Below are 21,952 nucleotides of genomic sequence, written 5' to 3'. Positions count from 1 at the left end.
TAAAAACGCACACAGAAGAAGCTGTTCTTGTTGTCTCCGTTTGCAGCGGGGTAATTAGTACATTAGCGAGGAAGATAATAAATGATGCAAGCATAATAAACAGCACACTTTGGGGTAAACAGGTTCTTTTACTCGCTACGAGCTGTTGTTTGGATAACCGGGAGTCGTCATCAATCTGTGATCCGTGCCCTTCAAAACAAGCCCGGGTCCACACAGCGTGCTGAAACACACACATACACACACACACACACACTAACACACACTAACACACACACACACACACACACACAACACAACACAGCCGAGCTGGTCGCTGGCTGCAGACGAGAGCCGGGTTTGCGTGCCTCATCGGCTGGGTTGCGGAGTTCACGGTGCAGGCCGGCCACAGACAGCAGCGATCATTAGGTCACCGTGGGCCAGAGAGCGGCTTGCGTGAGCGAAGGTGTGCGTGTTATTTAGAGAAGCTCCATTAACAAATCAAGTCCTGGCAAACGTTCAAATGAAAACTTTCACACCAGGTCTTCTGTCCAGCTGCTGAGCTGAAACAGGACGCTGGGCTCAATAACGGCCTGCACGCTGTCCAACAGGGCGGCTTTTTATTTTTTATACCAACAGGAGGCTCTTTATGGCAGTAAATAAAAACAACTCGAGATGGGAAAAACACAATTTGCAGACATGAAACTCCTGCAGGAATTCCCTATGCCTCCTCTCAAAGGTTCATCTTGTTTTTTTGGAAAGGAAAAAAAATAAAAATTTTGCAAAAAGATATTGTGCGTCTGGAAGCCACATTTCCCCGTCAGCGCTATAAAATCTGAATGCATGATTGAATGAAGTGTCACACAGATTGTGGTTTGTTTCAGCATCACCCACTGCAGAGCTTTTTATTGTATCTTCCAGCTGGTGAGGCCAATTATTACTTAACCCATAAAACAATAAAACATTATGACACTGTTAGTGACTGAAAACACTATAAAACACTGTAATAATGAGCAGGTGCTTCACTGTAGCTGTTGCACTCCAGATCCACTCGGCACATATGCAATACGTGCGCTATGTGTAGATATGGTGGAGCTGTTGTGCACGCCGTCCATTAACTACATGTACATTAGCTTGGATCCTGTTTAGACGTGTTGATTAGCTAGCATCTAGCACCCAGTGGAGGTCAGCGGCCTTTTATTTGTGATGCTCGTTGTGTTTTTTCTCTTCTCAGAATCGCTGCTGACATTACAGGTTTTTACACCCCGAGTGGAAGCCATTACTCCAAATGAGCAGCTGTGTGAACGAAAAACTCCAACTTTTGCTAATCTTGTGTTTCCAACGAGAGTCTGTTGTCGACGGCAGACACACGTTTGGAAAGTTTACCTGCCAGAGGAATCTCTGTTCGTGTCTCGTTTCCTGGAATTATGGAAACTTGTTCTTCGATCTTAGAGGGAAGTAGACAAAAAAACAACAACACTAGAATACACGTCGTTACCTTCTGCTTATGCACAAATCATCCAAAAACTGCACTACCACTGATATTTTGTAGAACTATTATGTATGTCTTGGTTTAGATTTATGAATCATTCCTTAAATGCTCTTTGCTGCTGTAACGCTGCACATTTCTCCACTGTGGGATTAATAAAGGATTGTCTTATCTTATGAGAGGATGAGAACATCAGGTGATAAAATGCAAACTGTGTTGTTGTCTTTTAACCCTTCACATGTGCAGGTTTATGTTGTTGCACATGAGCTCCGTGTAATCCACAGATCACACTTCTGTCTGCACATTATCCACAGGAACAGCGTTACTGAGTTTTCTAAACGTACGTCTTCAGTCCTGAGCACCAGACATGATGGCAGGCGACTCCGATTAACTGTGATGACAGGAGAGACGTAAAATTCAGATTATTAGTGTGACGTGATGCCTCTAGGTCAGGGGTGTTGAATCCTGGTCCTCGAGGGCCGCAATCCTGCATGTTTTAGATGTTTCCCTGATTCAAATGATCAGGATGGTTATCAGGCTTCTGCAGAGCTTGATGATGAGCTGATGGAAGAGGGAAACATCTAAACCATGCAGGATTGTGGCCCTCGAGGACCAGGATTTGACACCCCTGCTCTAGGTGTAGCTAAGAAACCAGACACATTAACAAGTAAAATGACTATAATGTAAATATTCAGTTGTGTTCCTGCGGCCGGTCCCAGTTGGGCCCGACTCTGCGGCTCTGAGCTCACGTTGGTGGCCGGACGGATCGGAGCGTCGCTGATGTTTGCGTTGTAACGATGATTTCGAACAATGCCACCGCGCTGCCATTCTCATTTCACACAATTTATTGTGCTTATAGGCCAAGACGGGTGGAATGCTTTCAACTTTTATGGTACAAAGTTGTGCCAAGAGCGTTTTTCCCCGCTGCTTCTCTGAGGGGATTTCAAAGGGGGAAGGCAACACATGCTGTCATTCATGTCCTGCTGTTCGGATGGACCATTACGCTCATATCAGATCGGCGCTTTTGATGTGCCGAGTGACAGAGCAAAATAAATGGCGAGCGCAAGGCTGTGAAAGATTTGCAACGCAGTGCGTTAATTAACGAAGGTCTATACCAATTAGGCGCCCATGATTGGTGTGTGAATATCAGTGCAGTCACGCAGTTTGGGACTCTGCGCAAAGTAACACCACTGTTTACTGAACACAAAGACCGTAAACAAGCGCTGGCAACAAGTGCGCTGCCAAGTGTGACTCGCCGGGCATTTCAAAGAATTTATGGCTTTTCCAAAGAATTCAACGTCATCCCAAAAGGAAGACGAACATTGTTAACTTTATTGGCTTTTGGAGATATTTTGCTTTTAGGCAAATAAGATTAAAAGGCTTTTTTTTTTTTCTTTTCCAAACCCAGAATGAAAACGAGGATGTGCTGCATGTTAAACACGGCCACATTAAAGGCAGCCTAATCCACTTCTGCTGCACTACGAGCATTAACTAGTTTCTTCAGCGTTTGAAACTCGGTGATAAAAACGGAGATTAGTTTTTATATGATGGCATAATGATGAGCAGCAGAAGAAGCTGTGTTAGTTTCAGCTGAGTGGCAGAAAGTGAAACGACGACTTTTACAAAATCTGTGTTGAAAATTTGAAGTTTTTTTTACAACAAATGCTTCTAAGTTCTCACTGAACATGATCTGATGTTTGCTCTTTGCTGTAGGTGAAGCACGTTTAACAGAGCCAGGATTTATTTTTATTTTCTTGCCTTTGCTGGTAGTTTACTGGGCAGATAATAGATATCATAACGGTGGTTATCAGCTCTTTTCTAACCAGATTTTCTCCACCAGGCTCCCATAAAAGCGGGTGTTTAAACGAACCATTTGACTCTTCTTCTTCTGCACCAGCAGCGAGCTGTTTATTTCAGTCAAGAGCATCAGGCTGCTCTAATGAAGTGTTAAGAGGAATATAAAATAAAATAAAAAAGATTAAGGCAAAAAAAAGCAAGAGAGGAGTACTGGTAGAAAACTGTTAACTGCCTGTTTTACTTTTAGTGCAGCTGCTAGTTTCTCCTTCTCATCCAGGTGAGCTACGGAGGCATCCAGAGGAACTTCATTCTAACCTGAGAGCTGCACAGTAGAGCTCCTAAACTTTAAGCTTCATATTTAAAGAGTGCATTTTGGTCTGACACTGTCATGTAGTGATGGATACGTGAAATCCAAGCGAATATTCTCTGTGATAAATACAACTAGACTTTTCTAATTGGTGTCACATTCATTGCAATGCAAGGTGGGTCAGTGGTTAGCACAGTCGCCTCACAGCTAGAAGGTTGCCGGTGAGGACACCCGGGATCTTCCTGCGTGGAGTCTCCATGTTCTCCCCGTGCAGCGTGGGTTCTCTCCGGGTTCTCCGGCTTCCTCCCACAGTCCAGAAACATGCTGAGGTTAATTGGTGATTGTAAATTGTCCGTAGGTGTGAATGTGAGTGTGCTTGGTTGTCTGTCTCTAAGTGTAGCTCTGTGATAGACTGGTTACCTGTCCAGGTGAACCTGCCTGTATAGATAATGGATGGATAGTTGCAATACCAGCTGTGTAGAATCAGGACCAAGCATACAAACGTATTTATGCATCACCAACTGAATGCATGCAGTTTCCCACGACAGCATTGCGCTGCTGCAAATGCACGTTGAGTCGCATTATCACCGTACAGCAGGTTTACACATCCAGTACGATGCGTTCCTTCAGCTGAGAGTCTATATTGCTCACATATATGGTCAGGAAAAGAACCAGTGAAACTTCTTACGGCTGATTTAAATCCCTAAATATGAACAGAACCTCCTCTTTGGCAGGTGAGCTGTGCAGCATTAGTAACCATGGTGATCTGGCAGGTCAACAGAACCACCTTTAGGCTCAGAATTAAACGCTGAGCCATTAATCTCGCTCCGTAGTGCACAGGCCAATCAATCTGAAGGTGTCACGTTATGCAATTAGGAAAATTAACACGAAATTGAAACTTCAGGACGATATTCATCAGTTTAATTAACAGTGCAGCTCCGGCTTTATGCGGATTATTGTTCGTTAACTTTAAAACCTTCTGGATAAAAAGCCCCACAACAAGGTTAACGCTGCAGGTCTCGCTGAGAGTTTAGCGATGGTTAACACCTTTGGATGGAGCTCGTAAAAGGCATTGTAACCTCATGACTCAGCCGGTTAAAAAATAAATAAATCCCGTTCCAAGCTCCTATTTAAATTCCAGGTATGCAGCTCACCAAACAACCAAACAATCTGGGCAGCAGGATAAAAAACAGTCACGCAGGAAAAATGTCACCGGGTTTGACTCACAGATCTATTTATCGTTGTGTTTAAACAGGTTCTAATTGTAATAATATGTTCCCCTTTGTTTTGCTGTTGCTCGGCTCGACCCGGAGAACAAACACTTCATTAATCCAGCAGACTACATTAGGTAGTCAGTAATGAGGTGAATGTTTGAGGAATAAAAGCGATAATGACCCAAATGTTTGGTTCAGACATATATATAATTATGCATTTATTGAGGAGAGCGGTACAGGTCTGTTCTGGGACAATCGGAGGTCAAGCCAACCAACAGATGTGTCTCTTGGTTTACTTAGCGGACCTCCTGGTCCTCTTGTCCCAGGAGAAGTTGGCTCCGTAGGACTTCACTCGAGGCTTTGAGGACCTCTTCTCTGTTATGTCGTAGCTCCAACCTGGAGGGAAAACATCAGAGTGAGCGACGGGGGCGAGAGCGTCCACGTATGTTCACTTTGGACCGGGTCCAAACACAATGAGGTGTTTTGTAGACATCAACAGGCTGTGTGTAGTCAGAACGGCTCTAATCGCTTTCATGGTGCAATAAACAGAGTAGGGCAGTTTCCTTTGCTTAGTTTCAACAAACTTTCCCAGATGGCTGAGCTCTGCGAGTTGGAGTGAACTCTGCTGCTGCTGCACATGAAACCACATCGTCTGCATGTAGCTTCAGCTCCACCGGGCCGCTGTTCCACGGCCTAATGAGCTCATCTACAGCTTTCTGTTAAGAGTTTATTCCACAGGTGCTCAGAGAGGTGAGTTTATCTACAAGAATCTCATTTATGTTTCCTAAGAACAGTTCCTCTGTTTAAGCACATCACTACATCGTGTAAATGTTCATTTATGCAAAAAACTGACTGTTGAAATGATCGTTTGGTTAAAAAATAAAAGTGTCCAGCTGCCTATCAGGACGCTCTGGTGATGCTCAGGTTAGATTGGTTCAAAGTGGATCCAGATTAGATCTAGTTACTCCTGCACCGACCAAACCTCTCTGTGGTGCAGCAAACCTGGCAACCGCCGCACTAGTTCTAAGAGTCCCAGTGGTCCAGCTAGCAGCAGCGCTCAGCGTTTATCTCCTGTCATTACTACCAACAGAACGATTACTGAACTTGTTCCTCTAAGATTTAACTTGATGTCAGTCCAACCGTCTGTCCGTTAACTCTGTTTGAATTCTGCTAAAGTTCTGAGGCATTACTATGATGACTCTGATGGACTGTGATTGGTTCTACTTGCTTTGAATACAGCTTGAAAAATCGTTTACCATTTTTCTCGGCAAAAGCAATCGCATCTTCCTTGGAGGAGAAACTGAGCACCATGTTGGACAAAGGATCAGCACTGAAACACACAAAAGCACCGAGTTAGAGGGAAACATCCCAACATGATGCAGTGGAACAAACCCTGTGCTGAGGGTCTGAGGAACGAAAGCATGGAGGTGTTGGGTTCTTACGTTGAGGCCCAGCCCATCAGCGGGTTCTCCCAGCGCTCTCTAGTGTCAAAGTCCATCTTCCACTTCTTGGTGCTGTTGGCTCCCGACTGCATGGCGGTTTTAGTCGGGACAAAGATGTGGACCTTACGGGTTTTGATGTGCTCTTCGGGAACTCCTGTCACAGGCGTGATGTCCTAAAAGACAGAAATAAAAACCAAACATCCTGCTGTTAGTAAAGCAGCAAAAGCAGTTTTTGTTCCATTTGCAGAAAGTCTCGTTTGTATTTGTGCGTCTTTCAGCGCTCATGAACCTCCAGTTTCATCGTCAGGCATCATCACCTCACTCTGACAAAACGTTGATATTATTCGTCTTATGTTCGTCTATATTTCTGGGAGTTTCAGTAAAAAGCAGCTGAGCTTCTCTTCTGGTTCTTCACCTCTCAGTCCAGACGCTTCTCCAGTTCTGGCATCTCTTTCTAAGTTTCTCCAGCGACTGATTTGCAGCCCTTCAGGCAGATATTTTAAAAACTAAGTAACACATGAAGTATGACGGATCTTAAATCTACAACCAAAAACAAATTATTTGCAAATTGAAAATGATTCCCCAACTTTAAGGCTTCAACTGGAGCAGTCAGAGTTTTCCATTTGCACGACAACACGAGTGGAAACATCACACAGGGAGAGGTTTTCGGTAGCCAGCAGTCTGCTCGACACCGTTCTGACTTTCATTTGACTTGTTGACTGATGTGAAGAGTTCATGCGAAAAATATGTTTTCTGAAAGTCGGCTCGCAGGTGTTCAAAAATACAACTCTGAGGTCTGACAACATGTTGTTAATGTCAGAAAAATGGGGTTAGGAAAAAGTTTGGCGACTATAAAAAGCTCCTCAACTGCTTTATGTTTTAAACTTTTGTGCTTCGCATCAATCTCCGGAGATTTATTCTCATTTTTAACTATTGGGGTCAAAAAAACAAAAAAAAACTCAAATACATCTTTACTGTCAAACAACAAAGAAGCCTGAAAAACTCATGAACTATTTTTATAGACGCTGTGAAACAAACTAAAGGTTTGGATTGTAGTTCTTTATTATTCCTGTGATTTTTCTCTCTGCCAGCTGTGAACAACCACGTCTGAATCTTTCACGAGCTCCGACCTGCCAGAATTTCGCTATAACGTTTGATTTTTATGTTTTTTGTTCTGTTGCTTGTAAAGCATCAGGAAAACAAATAAAACAAGAAGCAGCAGCCAGGCGCCCGCATCAAAGAAAGACCAGCGAGCTAGCCGGACGTTTTCCAGTTTGATTCAGACCGTCCTCGTCGCAGAGCGGATACACGTCGCCATGGTAACCAGAGGATAACGTCGGAGATCGATAGCAGTCACCGAAAAGTCCCCGTTTCCACAGGACTGGGACATGATGGGAGCTAACCAAAAAAAAAAAAGAAAATGAAAATGAGACCAGTTGGTGTTTTTACAGCCCAATCTAATCACTTCCTTAAAAGTTCGACCCGACTCCTGGTCAAACCTGTAAAAGCAGTTTATGACACTAAACAACTGGCTAATGATGATAATCGCTGCGTTTTAACAGCTTTAACTATTATTCGATTCCTAACTAGTTTGTTGTTCTTATTTCATAAAACCAGCTCAGAATGACACGACTTACAAAAAAAAAAAAAATGACACCCTCTGTTTCCCATTTTAATATAAAATATTAACTGTAATAATCAGCATTTCTGACAATAAAACTATTTGATCAGATTCAAGATTCAAGAGTTTTACTGTCATATGCACAGCAAAACAGGTAGTTGTACTACACAATGAAATTCTTACTCTGTTCAATCTCCCGAAAAAGACGACACATTAAAAATAAATAAAGCAAGCCAATAAGAACAAGAACAACAGATAGACCCTAACAGGCATTAACGATGTTTTAACTCTATTTGAAGACACATCAGCAGTTTCCACTTGTATTCATCGCCCAGCTTCAATTTAGTATTTAGGGATTTTTTTTAGATTGGCTTCATATTTTATTCTATTTATGTGATCGTATTGCCGATAATCCACCGTCTCACTCCATCATATTAACCTGGAAGTACCACTGTTGCACTAATCTCTATGAGTCATGATTTTAGTGGAAGTGGAATTTGTTTTCCACTTTAAAAAAATCTGACAATTATTATATTTTTGGTGACAGAAGCTCCCCACGTGTCTGCAGAATGATGTGTAGGCATCACTGTAGCATCACAGGGCTTCATTTATTATAGTATTTTGTGATAATTTTAACCTTTAATCAAAAAAAAAAACTGCAGCTTCAGCAATTTGGATATTTTGTGATTTACACGAAATTTAAAAAATCATTCAGACACACTCGTTGACATGAGCTGCCTGCTGGACACACAGTTAGCTGAGTTAGCGGTGAGCTAGCTTTCTGTTTATCCGTGTCAGGCTCAGTGAAGGTGGGTAAACACAACAGAAGACGAGTAACAGCAAAGAGAAAAAAAAGGGAAATTTAACAGCCGTCTCAACGCTGCAGCTCCTTCTCCTTCGCATTTAGGTTGATGAAATTAACGCCTAATACTTGAGACGATTTATTCCAGTCGGTCAGAAAGTAGGCCAGCGCGACAATCGGAGGAGGAGTGGCCTGTGGGCATACTAAATGCATATTCCTGAGCAACCGGAGCCCCTTCAAGCTCCTATCAAGGATCTGGTCCAATTCTTCAGGGAATTAGCAAACAAGCAATGGGAAGTCGGCGACAAAACACAGACAAACCTCCCAGCACGCCGGCAGCAGCCACCCAAGAGCGAGGGCTTTCCACAGCGGCTCTCCTTTCAATGCAAGAATTTTACACATTTCAATGGCCATTACAACTTCAAAGATTCAAATTTTCATCATTGTCTGTCATCTGCCAGTTGATTTGTAGAAAGGGGGTCATTTTGCATGAACCCCACACAAAAGCCCGTCTTTCCTTTGGCAAAGGAGCGTCCAATGGCATTTAAGCCTAGTAAATTACAGGTCCAACTGCTAAACTGCTGCTTGTTTCAGCGAGACTCCTTTTTTTGCCAGGCTAAGAGGCAAGACCAGACTGAATTTAATCATAAACAAGATCTGCACATTGAAAAGATTGTTAAAATGAAAGGGAAAAGACGAACAAAAGGGGGAAAAAAAACTTCACAAGTGCTTGGTAATTATTTCCGGCTGCCCTATCTACTTAACCTTAACAATTCCTTCTTGTCACAAAGAGGAGGAAAACATGTTCTCTTCACCCAGAGGGGGTAATGGTTCATGACACAATAACACACAAGACAGTGTTAAACAGCAACAAAATGAGATGCCAGGCTTTTCTCTTCTTTTTTTTTCATCTTGGAGCCGCAGAAAGCAATCAAAAATGTTTGAAAACCTCGTGTTCTGCAAGATATAAATTTTTATTTTGAATGGACGACGTTCAAAAGATCTGTGGGGAGGTAAGAAAAACTTCCTGGGAGTTTTGGAGCAAAGACAAGAACCATTAAAATACTTTGCGCACATGGACTGTAACACTTTTGGATTGAGGACGGAAGAAAATATCTGAAAAAAAAAAAAAAGTACCTTTGAGTTGAGGTAAATCAAATTTGCAGTCAGAAGCGTTTAGCGTTCTGCGGTCGGCTCTGTTCTGGGGGACAGACGCATGAAAATCCCTCCCTGAGACGCATTAGAAATTATACCCCCGGGATTAGCAGGCCAGACTACGGTTACGCGTATGTACGTTACATAAACCATAACTGACACATGAGGCCCACGTATGGTACGTCGGTGCGATAATTTGTCCAGATGTAGCAGACCTTAAATCACATCTTAGGCGTGGATGAACACAAAAGGTCCTTCATGAATGAGGGAGGATGTGTCAAAACAAAGGCTCTGCCAAATCACTGAAAACACTCCGCTCATTATTTGGCATTGTTTGCAAAAAAATACGAGTCTAGACTTCTATGATACTCGCATGCATTACACTGGAAGCTAGGAGGGTTATCGGCATAACAGGCTCACCCACAATCCCCAGATTCACAAAGGGAATGATTGTGGCTGGAATGTGGTGTGTTCCCAGGAAGACTAGAGAGGGCCATCACAAAAGGAAAACCCACACGGTGGGCACTTTTTCTTCTGCCATGTACAGGAAGCGAAATGAGAACTATCAAGTTTGACACTATTCACAGGGCCTTCACGGGGCCCTACAATACCTGGCTGGGCAGACAGAATGCCGGGCTTAAGAAAGGGGGGAAAACGGCTGGCAAAGTCTCCGTCACGTGAAAGCGTGTCGATATTTCTGACACCTCCAGGCTACGTGCCAAATAAAGAGCATAGGGGCTTGTCGCTGTGGGGCCGCTGGGCCCACCAGAATGCTGAAAGCTGGTACCCCTAATGCTCCAGCAGAGACCTGGGATGGAAGATTTCTGTGTAAACAAGAAAAGAAATCTCGCCGTGTTTAAGTCTGGGGAAACTGCAGGAAATAACGAGCGATCAAAAAAGAAAGGATACGGTGTGAAATGCCTCTAAATCAAACGCTCAAATGAACTGTATTGAGATTAATGTGAATCTTTTCCGTCTCCGTTTGTAAAAGTCCAACAGGCTCCGGTGCCGCTGATGTTCAATAAAACCGACTCTTCTGCTCTCTGAGAAGCTGCGACTTATTACTGTTTGGAAAACAACAAGACAAAGCCGATCTTATTTCCATTTCGTCTTCAGCCGAGCGTCGGTCTGAGATAGCGGCCCAGAGACAACATTGTTGGAGGGGTGTCGTTTCAGCTACCAGAACAAAATACGGTCCTGGAAGTCCAGTTTGAGTAACTGATCCACGAGCCGGAACGTTTATCTGATGCCAACAAGCTGCACGGCGGAGCATAATCCTGAGAGACAGGACTTTACACCTCTGGAAAAAAACTGCGAGGCTCACAGGGTAAACAGCACAAGCATGCTGTTCGGGTTACAAGGTAATATAGCAGGAATGTGTGTTTGTACGCATTCAAATAAATGAGGTTACATTTTTCTCGTGGCGCCGCTCTCTGTGTGTGTTTCCTCTCCGGGATGGAGTTTCACTTTGTTTGACCAGCGAGCGGCGGCCGACATATTTGTCCGATTACATGAACGGAGGAGCTTTTATTTATCTTTTTCTACGTACAACAACAAGTATTTCCTCCATGCTTGTCAAAATTTTTGTGGCCATTTCTCCGGCTCTGGCTCAGGACGGTGGCATCCCTCTCGTTAATCTGGTCCACAGAATTGGCTGGCTTGTGTTTCTAGAGATGTGGGCAGTGCTTAGCGGGGTGTCTGTTTCTGTAAGTGTTCCTCCAGCCGCCGCCGCTCCCGTATCGTTTAGCACATCTTGTCAGTTTCAGATGATTTGCAGGTGAATGTCCACGTTTCCTGCCGTTCATTTCCCACAGTTTATACAAAGAGAATATTAAACCCAGTTTTGTCTGCTCAGTGATATAAACTATGCTCTCCATATTATTACTGATATCATTTGCAGATCTGGACAAAATGAAAGAGACGTTTTTCTTTTATTTTTTTTATGTTTTCCAAGAGAACAAATGTAATTTAGCCTATAAAGTGGTTTCCCCAATAATAAAATATCTCTATACGATGAAAGTCAGACGTTTTCTATGCATGTTTAAGTGAAGTAATGCACATCAGATGGGTGTTTTTAAAGCAACCAATTAAATATTGTTGAAATTATCTCCAGCACGAGGAAACCTGAACAGCGCTCGATACCGCCGGGCGTCCTGGGGTTTGGCAAACACGGACGAGGGCTCGAAAACAGGTACGTATGAGGACCTGGACTTCCAAACGCACTACTGTTCATTCACTTAGCGAGCTGAGCGGGCCTGTCTTTTTCACTCAATCATCGGATACTCCCTTCGTGCACATTTAGAAAAAGACTATTATTTTAAACATAAAGCAAGCCATGAAACGGAAATTCACATCTGTTCTTACAATGATCCAGGACGACTCAATTACTGCTACGATGAGAACGATTCGCTCTCCGGTGCGGCGGCGGGCCGAGACGATGTGGGACGCAGAACATGAGCAACATCCACGCTTGTTTTGTTTAAGTGAAGGGTTTTAATCGTGACTAATTACTATCCCTTGAGCTGAAATGATCGTTAATTGACCGATCAAGTAAAACCTGATTCGAACACCTCGTTAACTCCTTGTGAGGATTTGCTGGATTTCTTTGGCTCAGACACACATTTAAATGAAAACATCATAACATTTAATCAATAGTGAAAATAAGCAGACACATGTGCCTTCCCATCCAGGTACAGGGTCACGTTGTCTAAACACATTGTTACTGGTGTCCTACTTTTAAGGCTTGTTAGGGTTTACAAATCTAAACGGAGGTACACAGAGTATTTTCCTGTTAGTGCAGTAACCAAACACACGGGCAAACAAACAAATAAAGGATGTCTGTGCTCCACTGCTTCAGACAAAACATTTCTAGCATCACTACCAGATTTTTAAGGACGCCGTGACAGCCGTGACACAAGTCAGGTCCGGCCCGTCACAGCGCGAACACCTGTATGCCAAAACCGCAGCCCGGCAGCCGGAGGGGTCGTGAGGTCGTCGGAGCTGAATCATGTTGAGTCAGCGTGCGCTGAAAGCCCAAACACATCACCCTTAACCCCCCACTGTCCGGCCCACGCCCAGACCGAGAGGCTCACTCATCAGCCTCGGCCGGCTCCCACCTTCAGACGTCTTTGAAGTGGGGGGAAAAAAGCGTGCCAATTACTGATCGGACATAGGGGGCGTCTCTGATAGAAACAAATATTGTGCTGCTTGCTCATGTGTGGGAGCGGCTGGACGGCGGAGAACGAGAAGCAGCTGGCACGAGGGTCATCGCGAATCTCGCGTTACACATACCGACGAGGATCGGAAGGAGAGGACAGACGGGGGGTCATTTATGAATATGTCGGACTGCAGACACGCTTGTTTGTTTGTGTGCGCGTCTCAGATGTCCTCTTTTATGTTAAACAACTATAAATAAGCCCGAGCTGCGATCGCATGTCGAGCAAAAGTGCGCCGCTGTTCTGTTTTATTCATGTCGAGTGAATATCTTTAAGGTTTGAACTGTTAAGTGGACAAAACTTGCAGATTAGAATCCAAATGATGAATAAAAAATGACGTATAGATTATTTTGTAAAGGGAAATAATCCGTACTTGCTGCACACAGTGAGGCTGTAACTACTTCCTCAATCGTTTCTGCTACATCTTACGCTGTGAAACTCAAACTGCAGCAGAAATCACACGTTAACTTTCTGTTCAGGACAAGAAATCGACTGAAAAGTAAGAAAGAAGAAAACTTGTGATGGCTGTAAAATTCGAAAAAATAGCTGTTGGCTTACAACCAATGAATAAGTGGAAGTGTAGGCAAACAGGAGTGGCAAGCCTTTTTCATCCAATCTGCAAACACAACACTTAGCAGCTAGACAATTCCTAAAACTAGCCGGCGCTGACAGGGCTGAGGAGTCCTCTTAAGAGGCTTAGTCTCTATGGAAGTGAGTGTTAATGAATGAAATACTATTTAGTGGATGATACATAATAAAGCCTCTTGTCTGGCACTCTTCAAAGACCAACATCCTCTGACCCGCTACTCCAAACTTGAGCCGAGAGATTTTTTTTTTTTTTTTTTGCGTTAAGCGCGCCGTATGAGAGGGCAACCAGACAAAACAGACACTTAAGTTGTCTATGTGCAAAAGGAGGAGGGAGGAAGAGAGTGGGAGAGGAGGATGAGAGGGAGAGAAAAGGGGAGTGGGGCGGTGAATGTGGTGGGTCACTCTGTGTCTGAGGCTAGACAGGCTTAGAGAATATTCACCCGTGAACTGCAGACTTTAACTGCTGCTAAATATATCCTCATAGCGGGGACAGATGGATTTTTTTTTATTGTGATTTAGCATCTTTGTTGTCCTGATTATCCCCCAATGTCCAAATGTGAAAGAAGAGGCCTGTTTGAAGGCTGCTTTCACACTTTCCCAACACTCTGCATCAGGGAGTCTGTCGCTCCAGATTTATCTCGACTGATAGACAAAGGATCTCTCAATCTGATTTCAATTTGGCTCTTTAAAAACAACCAACAACAGGCCTTTCGACCGAACCGCCCCGCCGCAATCAGGCCCCCACATCTTTCGCGCAGATGTGATGTCACTTGCCAAGCGAGCTTTAAATTCGCAAGAAGCCAAAGATTTCAGATTAGTAAACTCAACATGCCAATCATCAAATGGGCTTACCAATTTAATAGCCTCTTCCTCTTTTCCCCGTCCTCCTCCCTCCTTCTCCCTCAATTCCCCGCAGCCTAATAACTGTCCTCCTCTGTCTCGTAAAACCCTAGTGCCTTTAGAGAACTCTATAACAGGGCTTCACAAGCGCTTTAAGATTATGGTGTTGTCTTTATGTGGAGAGAGGGAGCGCGCTTGGCCGCGGCTGGAGCAAGGAGTCGACGCTCAGACACTCGGGCGTAAGTGGGGAGATATTGTGTTGCATATCGAAGCAGCTGTTATGGTTATAACCGCAGAGTTGTTTCTGCAGAGGGCCGCAGAGAGCAAAGCGAAAAAAGGCCCGACTCTAATTGACTGAGGTCACAGACATTCCGTGTAAAGCTGTGTATCAGTGGCCAGCCAGTCGGACCCTGGGAGCTGCCCAGCATGCTTAATCAAACAGTAATTACAAACAAAAGCAGGTCGGCATGGGCACTCCAGGGAACAGCTTTGGGCACTGGAGCTCCATCACGCAGGTCTATTTGTCTGGCACCGCTTCTGAAATTCACACAATGGCCTCAAAGTTTAGCTCGTAAAAAAAAAAAAGGTCAAACTTCGGATTTCAAATAGAAAAGATTGAAACAGACAGGATTGCGACTAAATGTTGTTTTAATTATTTAATCTATATATTCTCAGAGCTTTTTTCTAATCTGTTGCGGATTAAAAAAAACGAAACAAACAGTCCAAAACCCAAAGATACTTGATTTAATCTCATAAAGCAGCAAATCCTCACACTTCAATAACAGGAACTCAGTAAGTTGAGGCAAGAAAAATTTACTAAAAGCTGAATTATATGTCTTTTAAGCTGCTGGACATGTAGTGTGCTGAAGGTTTTCAGACCTTTTTTGGTCAGAACAGTCATTTAATCTGCTGTTATTATAAAAACATTGCTTAAATCTGCAGTAAAATTGCCCACAAATGCCATCAAACATCCTTATCACAGAATTAGTTCAGATTTTTGACCTGCAGGAGTTCCTCGTCCTTCATAGCCTAAATCCGTCTGTAATGGAGACGGCCAAACAAACAAACTGTAGACACGCAAGTTCCTGTAAGGTTTGCATTTTTTGGACAGATGAGAACTAAGGACAAGATAATGAGCGTCGCACAAACATTCAGTTTTTTTGGAGCAAATTCAAAATATCGTTTGCCCCGGCCAAAATGCAACCTCATCTAAACGAGGTTATTCAGAAACGCTCACCACACGGCGGGCAGCGCACCGCGTCCTGCTCGGCCCGGTCGGCAGAGGCGGTGTACGAACCCGGCATAACCCCTCAGCGGATCGAGATCTTTGTTTGATTGGTCCAACCAGAAAGCAATTCACACTTATTGACAGCCTGATGAATGACTGTCGTGCTGACATGCGCTGAATGCCCAAAAGCGAGAGTGCTCTCGTTGCCCTCTTCCATGTGAGACGGAGGCCACTGTACTGTAAACAGCTGAGGGCCTCTCTTTCTGGCCTGTCTGGGTGAGCATTAGAGTACTTCCCGCCGTCGCCAGCAACAGCATGCCACAAAGGAACCTCTGTGGCCGACAACACTGAAGTGGCCACTGTCTTTTTCGTGAGTCTCAGGGTGTCTCACAAACTTTTTTCCATGCAAGCTTCTTTTCTTTCACCCCCCTCCCCATTTTTTAGAGGCCCTTTTTTTCCTCTCCTCTGCTGTTCCTCTCAGTGGCCCCTACTGAGAGGACAGAGACAGACACTCCGCCCAGCCAAAGGTTTGTCTGCCAGTATGGCCAGCTTTGGTCTGGGACAAAAGCACACTGACGCTGCCCACACTGCTCTGCTCCCCCCTCCACCTCCACCCCCACCCCCAAATAACAAGTCCACAACAGACTCCCACATTCTCCCCAAACTCCCTCTTTCTCTGTTATCTTCTATCTCCTTCGTCTTTTAATGACAAAGCATTAACTTCAAAGATCAGCCTGTGTTTTGTACAGTTGGTGCGCCGCTAACCTCACATGCATGCTTATCATTGTTTAGGCTGTGCTGCAGCACTTAATGAAAAGAGGCTCCAAAGACCCCGTCTGGTGCAGAGCTACGAGCTGTAAAAACCCAACTACAGCCATCCCACATCATTTATGGAAGAAGTAATCCTGTGCAGTCACCTGTTGTCCTGTAAACTGGCATGCTGAAGTGAAAAGTGCTTTTGGAGCCACACCAGGTGACAAACACGTCAAAAGCTGACAAAGTGACGACTCACAGAAAGGCCGAGATGTTCGGCAGACGGAGAAAACACATAGAGGTTTGATAATGCAGCACGCTGGCATGCACTTAAATAATTAGTTTTATGCTCATAAACATCACGTATATGAGAAACTGTAAACCAGAAAGCCTGTTTCTATAAGCGAAATAGGATTTTAGAAAAACTTCACTTTCCTGCAAAAGTTTACGGGACAATTTCTTGGCCGTGTCTGCATGTATTCAGCAGGGCAGCAACTAACAAGTGTTTTCATTATCTAAAAAAAAAAAAAACACCCTCCTCAGGTTGTCTCATATCTTCAGTTTGATTGATTTGTCTTTATAACAGTCCAAAACCTAAAGATTTTCCATCTACAGTGATGCAGACAGAGAAAAAGCAGCAAATCGTTGAAACAGAAGAGTGGGGATTATTGAAAGTTTCTTAAAAGTTGAACTGATTATCAACTAACTTATTAACCGATGGTCAGTTAAGCTTGTGTGTAATCCTTTGACATGTATGCTTCAGGAATTCAGGGGGAGAGGAAGTGTTGTGGCAGCAGAGAGGCAGGATCAATGTGATAAAAAATAAAAATTAAAAAAAGCCTCTTGAAGTGTAAATGTACTACAAAACTGCATGTAAACATGTTAGCTGATTGTGTGTGGCCTGGTTTGCCTGTTCGCACGCGGATTCAAAATCAAAGCAACAAACGCACACTGTTCCCACACTTAACTTGATAAATATAAACACTAATGAATAATCCTCACAAGCACCAGAATTCTCCATAGTGGAACATCCATCCATCCACCTAAAGCTGAAAATAGTTTTCTAAAAGTGAGGTTACCTCTATCTGCTCATTTCTGCTCGAGGTTACAGCAGCCTCTAATAGTACGACACACCTGAATCTCCAACTGAACTCATCAGGGGCCGTGTACGCACCAGGTTTTGGCCAAAACAATAAAAAAAAAAGGAACCAAGCAAAAGTTTTAGAGTGATCGCGTGAACATATTACGGCTCTGCCACGCCAGTAGGGGCAACGCAGTGAACATGCAGCTCAAACAGGAATTGTTGGTGCTAAACGAAGGCGCCTCCAGCGAGTGTCTAAGCTTGAGCCTTTTGAACAGAGCAAAAATAAATCACGAGTGTTTCTGATCACAGCCAGTATTCAGTCAGTGATAACCCGGGTTGAGGCTCGGCGGTATGCACGGCGGAGCCAAGACACAACACATACATGTTATGACAATCCTTCACTACAATGCCGCCACTCTTTCCTCTTTATTAACGGATGTGAAGACGGATTCCACGGCAGTGTGGCTGGAAGTTCATGGTTATGTCAGGGGCAAATTAGTTTGCATTATACTGAGAGGTGTTTTAATACATCAACATTTCTAAAAATTTAAGGTGGACAAAATACTAGAAAATAAAAGCCATTGTAAAAAGAGACAACACAGCAAAATGTACAACATGGGTCTGCATTAACTAATGAGTGTTAAGCTTTTAATTTGTTCCAAATCCTGAATGAATTTTTTCTTTCAAATGAAAGCTGATCTGATTTTTAGTCCAATCAAACTCTGCCACATTCAACCTAAACTCTATTCAGTAAAACACTCAGTAGTTCTTCTTTAATAACTTGCCATCAGAAGCTGCGAGGACTGCAAAGAGAGGATTAATCTGAGCTGTGAGGCTTCACAGAACCAGGAATGCTAACCTTTTACGATTATCTTGTCACAAAAGCCCACTGTCTAGTACAACCTCATTTTGGCAGCATATTAGGAGAGTTTTTCTTTTTTTTTTTTTTTAACAGTTCTTCTAGAAAAGTAATTGGAAGACAGTAGAGCAGACAAACACCAATCCATGTGTCACGTTGACTAGCGAGGGATCCTTACCAATTTCTCATTAATTGTAATAAGCTGCGTGTCTTGTCCTGGTTTCTCTGCCAGCCTCGATGTTGATGTGCTTGTAGACCTGAAAACCATTAGGTAGACGTTACACGCAAAGCACAAACCGCCGGAGGCACACAAGTGACACAGAAGTAAATGACACACACAAGTGACGCTCGGCAACCGCCGACTATCTCGGAGGAAGCGGTGGGGCGAGGACACAGTGAAAAGGAAAGGACAAGGAGGGAATCCCCCCCGCCACCTATTAGTTCTGTCTGGTGAATCTCTGGCAGACTCTCGCTCTCATCCTAATGACAGGACGTGCTTCATGTTGGCTGTGGTCAACTGTCAGGCGAGGACTGTGTGGCTCTTTGTGAAAGTGCAGCCGTGTCCTGTCACAAAACCGCAATGTGCCATCACGGCTGAGCCAGGGGACGGCACATTCCAGCTCAGGTCCAGAGAATCACAATTTTATATTTATTTAAAATGCATGTCTAATCAACAATAAAGTCTTAGGTCTCATATTTATCTAAAACATAAAGAAAACTGACTTGAAATCCCTCTGACCAACAGAGCTATGGTTTTGAGTTTAGAGGTTCTTATTGAAAAAAGGTTTCTGCTCCTTTGCTGGATGAAGACTTGTAGAATGTTCTCACTTACAGAGAAATGGAGAAAACAAACGAGTGTGTGGAAACAACTGGTTTAACACATTGTTCCACTGATTTAACAGACTAATAAACTGATTAAAAATGAAAATAAACGAATTTTTTTAAGCACAAAAGTCAAATATGTGTTGTTTCCACATCAAAGACGACAGCTCCACTTTTTCCTTTTGATAGTGTCATAAATTAAACGTTTGCAGCTTTCGCCTGCTGAAGTCCACCAGTTATATTTTACCGCTGATAATGAAAACAGTATTTGTTCCGGTGTAATTATATTTATGACGCTTGAAACGAGTACCATGTGCAACAGTTTGTTAAACTCTTTGTTCAAGTATTGATCTGCCTTTTCCCTTACTTTAGCCAGCAAACCGTCTAAATAATTGATGGTACTGATTTATGATCATTTTTATCTTTACCAGCTCGCCTTTAGGCCACAAAACTCATTCACAGTTTGACAATTTAATTTGCATTTGGACATGTATAGTTTGGTTGCACAATCAAACCTGTCATCTAATAACGACCTCGTCTAATTGATGATGAGGCCAGTGTCGAATTATAAGAGCCTATTAGTTGTATTTGTGCAAAGAGAACAGATCACACTGTTTGATTCTGTACAAGAAAACAAAACCTGAAAGCTAATTTAAAAAAACTATCTTAATACAAGTCTTCCTGCAACATGCACTGGACAAAAAAGTTCCTCTTGCTTAATGCTCACTCTTTGCACAACTTCTATTCCTGACAAAGAATTAATCTTTGCACAAAATGTTTTTAAGCAGTAGTTAAGGGGTAATTCAACAGGCACAGAGAGGCAGGCTTGCACAAATTACGCAAAAATTCATGATTAGAGCAAATGAAAGTGAAATACGTCAGCTGACTGAGTTCAAAGTGAGAGATACTAACAAAACTAAATGATGTATTACCGTCAGTCTGTACCTCATTATGTTGTGGTGAGAGTTTTGGCTGTTCATGGCATTTTCCAAAATGCATCTAGATTTTGCTGAGTGCAAATAAAAATCAATCAATCTGTCAATATGATAGCAGAGCAAGTAGGCAGTCACTGATCATCTCATTCATTGTATTCATTGTCAAATGAGATTGGAGGCATATAATTTAACTGCCCTGAGTGCCAGGAATAATGACAGTGTATTTATTTTCCAAAATCCCAGATACTGTCTACTGTGATATCACTGTAGCACATCATCTCCCAGCAGATACTTTATTATCACATCCTGCACCTACATATGCTTAAAATCCACAATATATCCAACACATTTACAGTATTTGATTGTGACTATTTCGTGATACAGTTGCCTGCCTTCAATGTCTGTTGAATGACAGAAGACTAGACTTCAGAGAATATTTTGGAGCAGCACAGAGGACAGAAAAGGACAGCATGGAACAACACAAACAGATGGAGCTACTGTAAGAAATGCGTTATTAGTATTTGTATAATTAAGATCTGGTGACTAAGAATCCTACCATGAAGTGCATGGATGTAATAACAGGACATATTTCACCCAAAACCACCTTTAACCATCAATGCAAAGGCGTCTTGACATAAAGTCAAGACTGTGCTGTGCTAGTTTGATGCTAGCTGTTAGCTTCCTTGCTGCAACTGTTGACTGTGAGGTTAACTGTGGAGAGAGACAGTCTTTAGGTCTTTACATGTTTTATTAAATAAAGTTTCCCGTCCCGCCGATTATTAGTGACGGTATGCAAGACGTGTTGTGTGCAGCAGCGAGCGACGTTTAATTGTGTTAGTTCCTAAACTGATTTCTAGCTCGACCTAGCTTTAGCTAATTAGCCGGCTAACCAAGTGCAGTAAGGACATTAACGTTATCTAATAGCGCGGGCAATCTGAGGCCTACACGTGCAAGCAAGGACGTAGTTAAGTATGTTAAGTCATACTTTATACCCAAAAGAAATCTGAAATCTTTTGCCATTCCTTATTAAAGCGCTCCAACGCTGGTTAGCTTACAATCACTTATTAGCCTGTGACGTGACAGACGCACGGCCTCCTCGTTTAATCGACTTTTTACATTAAAATGTGCCGCTAACTCAACTCACAGCAACACGCAGGAGTATAACATTGACAAACAAGCAATATGGAATTACCTGACAGAGTTCAGGAAGATTTTAGAGGTTACATTGATCGCTGATAAACGTCCCAAGCCGAGAAGTGACATTGAGGACGCCATGTTTGTTGTCAACAACGAAGTACGGCGGCCGCGAAGGAACAAACCGAGCGACGGCGAGAGAGCGAGAGCGAGAGAGAGAGACAGCTGGCAGATGGAGGGCTGGTGCCAGAGACTAAAATTACTTTACAAGACATGTCCAGACACATCAAGCATCTATTTTCTGCGCTGATATTTGTTTCGTATCACAAAAACGATGCTGATAGTTTAATATGAAGAAAAGAAGCTGCATATTGAAATAATTTCGCTTTTTGGTGTTTAGTAATTGCCTCATAATTGAGGAAGAAATATTTCTGCAGATTTTCCCTGCTATTTTTTGTGTGTGTCTGCATGGAAATGTGATCAATATGTTGTACTGTGTAATATCCTAAATTATTGTTTGGCTAATCTGTGGTTCAAATATAACCAAAAGTTTTATTAAACTTTGTTGAGTTTTTGAGTTTCCTCTATCATGTCTCAGTTTAAGCAAGTGGGACGTGCATCTAATGTGATGAAATAAAAATATAATGCATGTTCACGGTGTGTAAGGCTAAACCACAATTACTGATACAAT

General features: G+C 43.0%; 1 protein-coding gene across 1 annotated transcript; it reads right to left on the bottom strand.

Annotated features, from left to right (window-relative positions):
• Positions 1-4,971: 4,971 nt before the first annotated feature.
• On the bottom strand, positions 4,972-21,438 carry ndufs4 (NADH:ubiquinone oxidoreductase subunit S4). The gene is made up of 5 exons (XM_008284943.1): positions 21,320-21,438; positions 18,549-18,627; positions 6,226-6,398; positions 6,040-6,113; positions 4,972-5,179 (listed from the first exon to the last, which is right to left on the bottom strand). Exons 1-5 carry the CDS (start codon positions 21,400-21,402, stop codon positions 5,076-5,078), a joined length of 513 nt encoding a protein of 170 aa, XP_008283165.1. The 5' UTR covers positions 21,403-21,438; the 3' UTR covers positions 4,972-5,075.
• Positions 21,439-21,952: the final 514 nt, after the last annotated feature.

This window comes from Stegastes partitus, unplaced genomic scaffold (genome assembly GCF_000690725.1).
Source record: "Stegastes partitus isolate 25-593 unplaced genomic scaffold, Stegastes_partitus-1.0.2 Scaffold380, whole genome shotgun sequence".
Lineage (NCBI taxonomy): Eukaryota > Metazoa > Chordata > Actinopteri > Pomacentridae > Stegastes > Stegastes partitus.
Note: the sequence above shows the minus strand (reverse complement) of the source record. Positions and strands in the feature narration are given on the sequence as shown.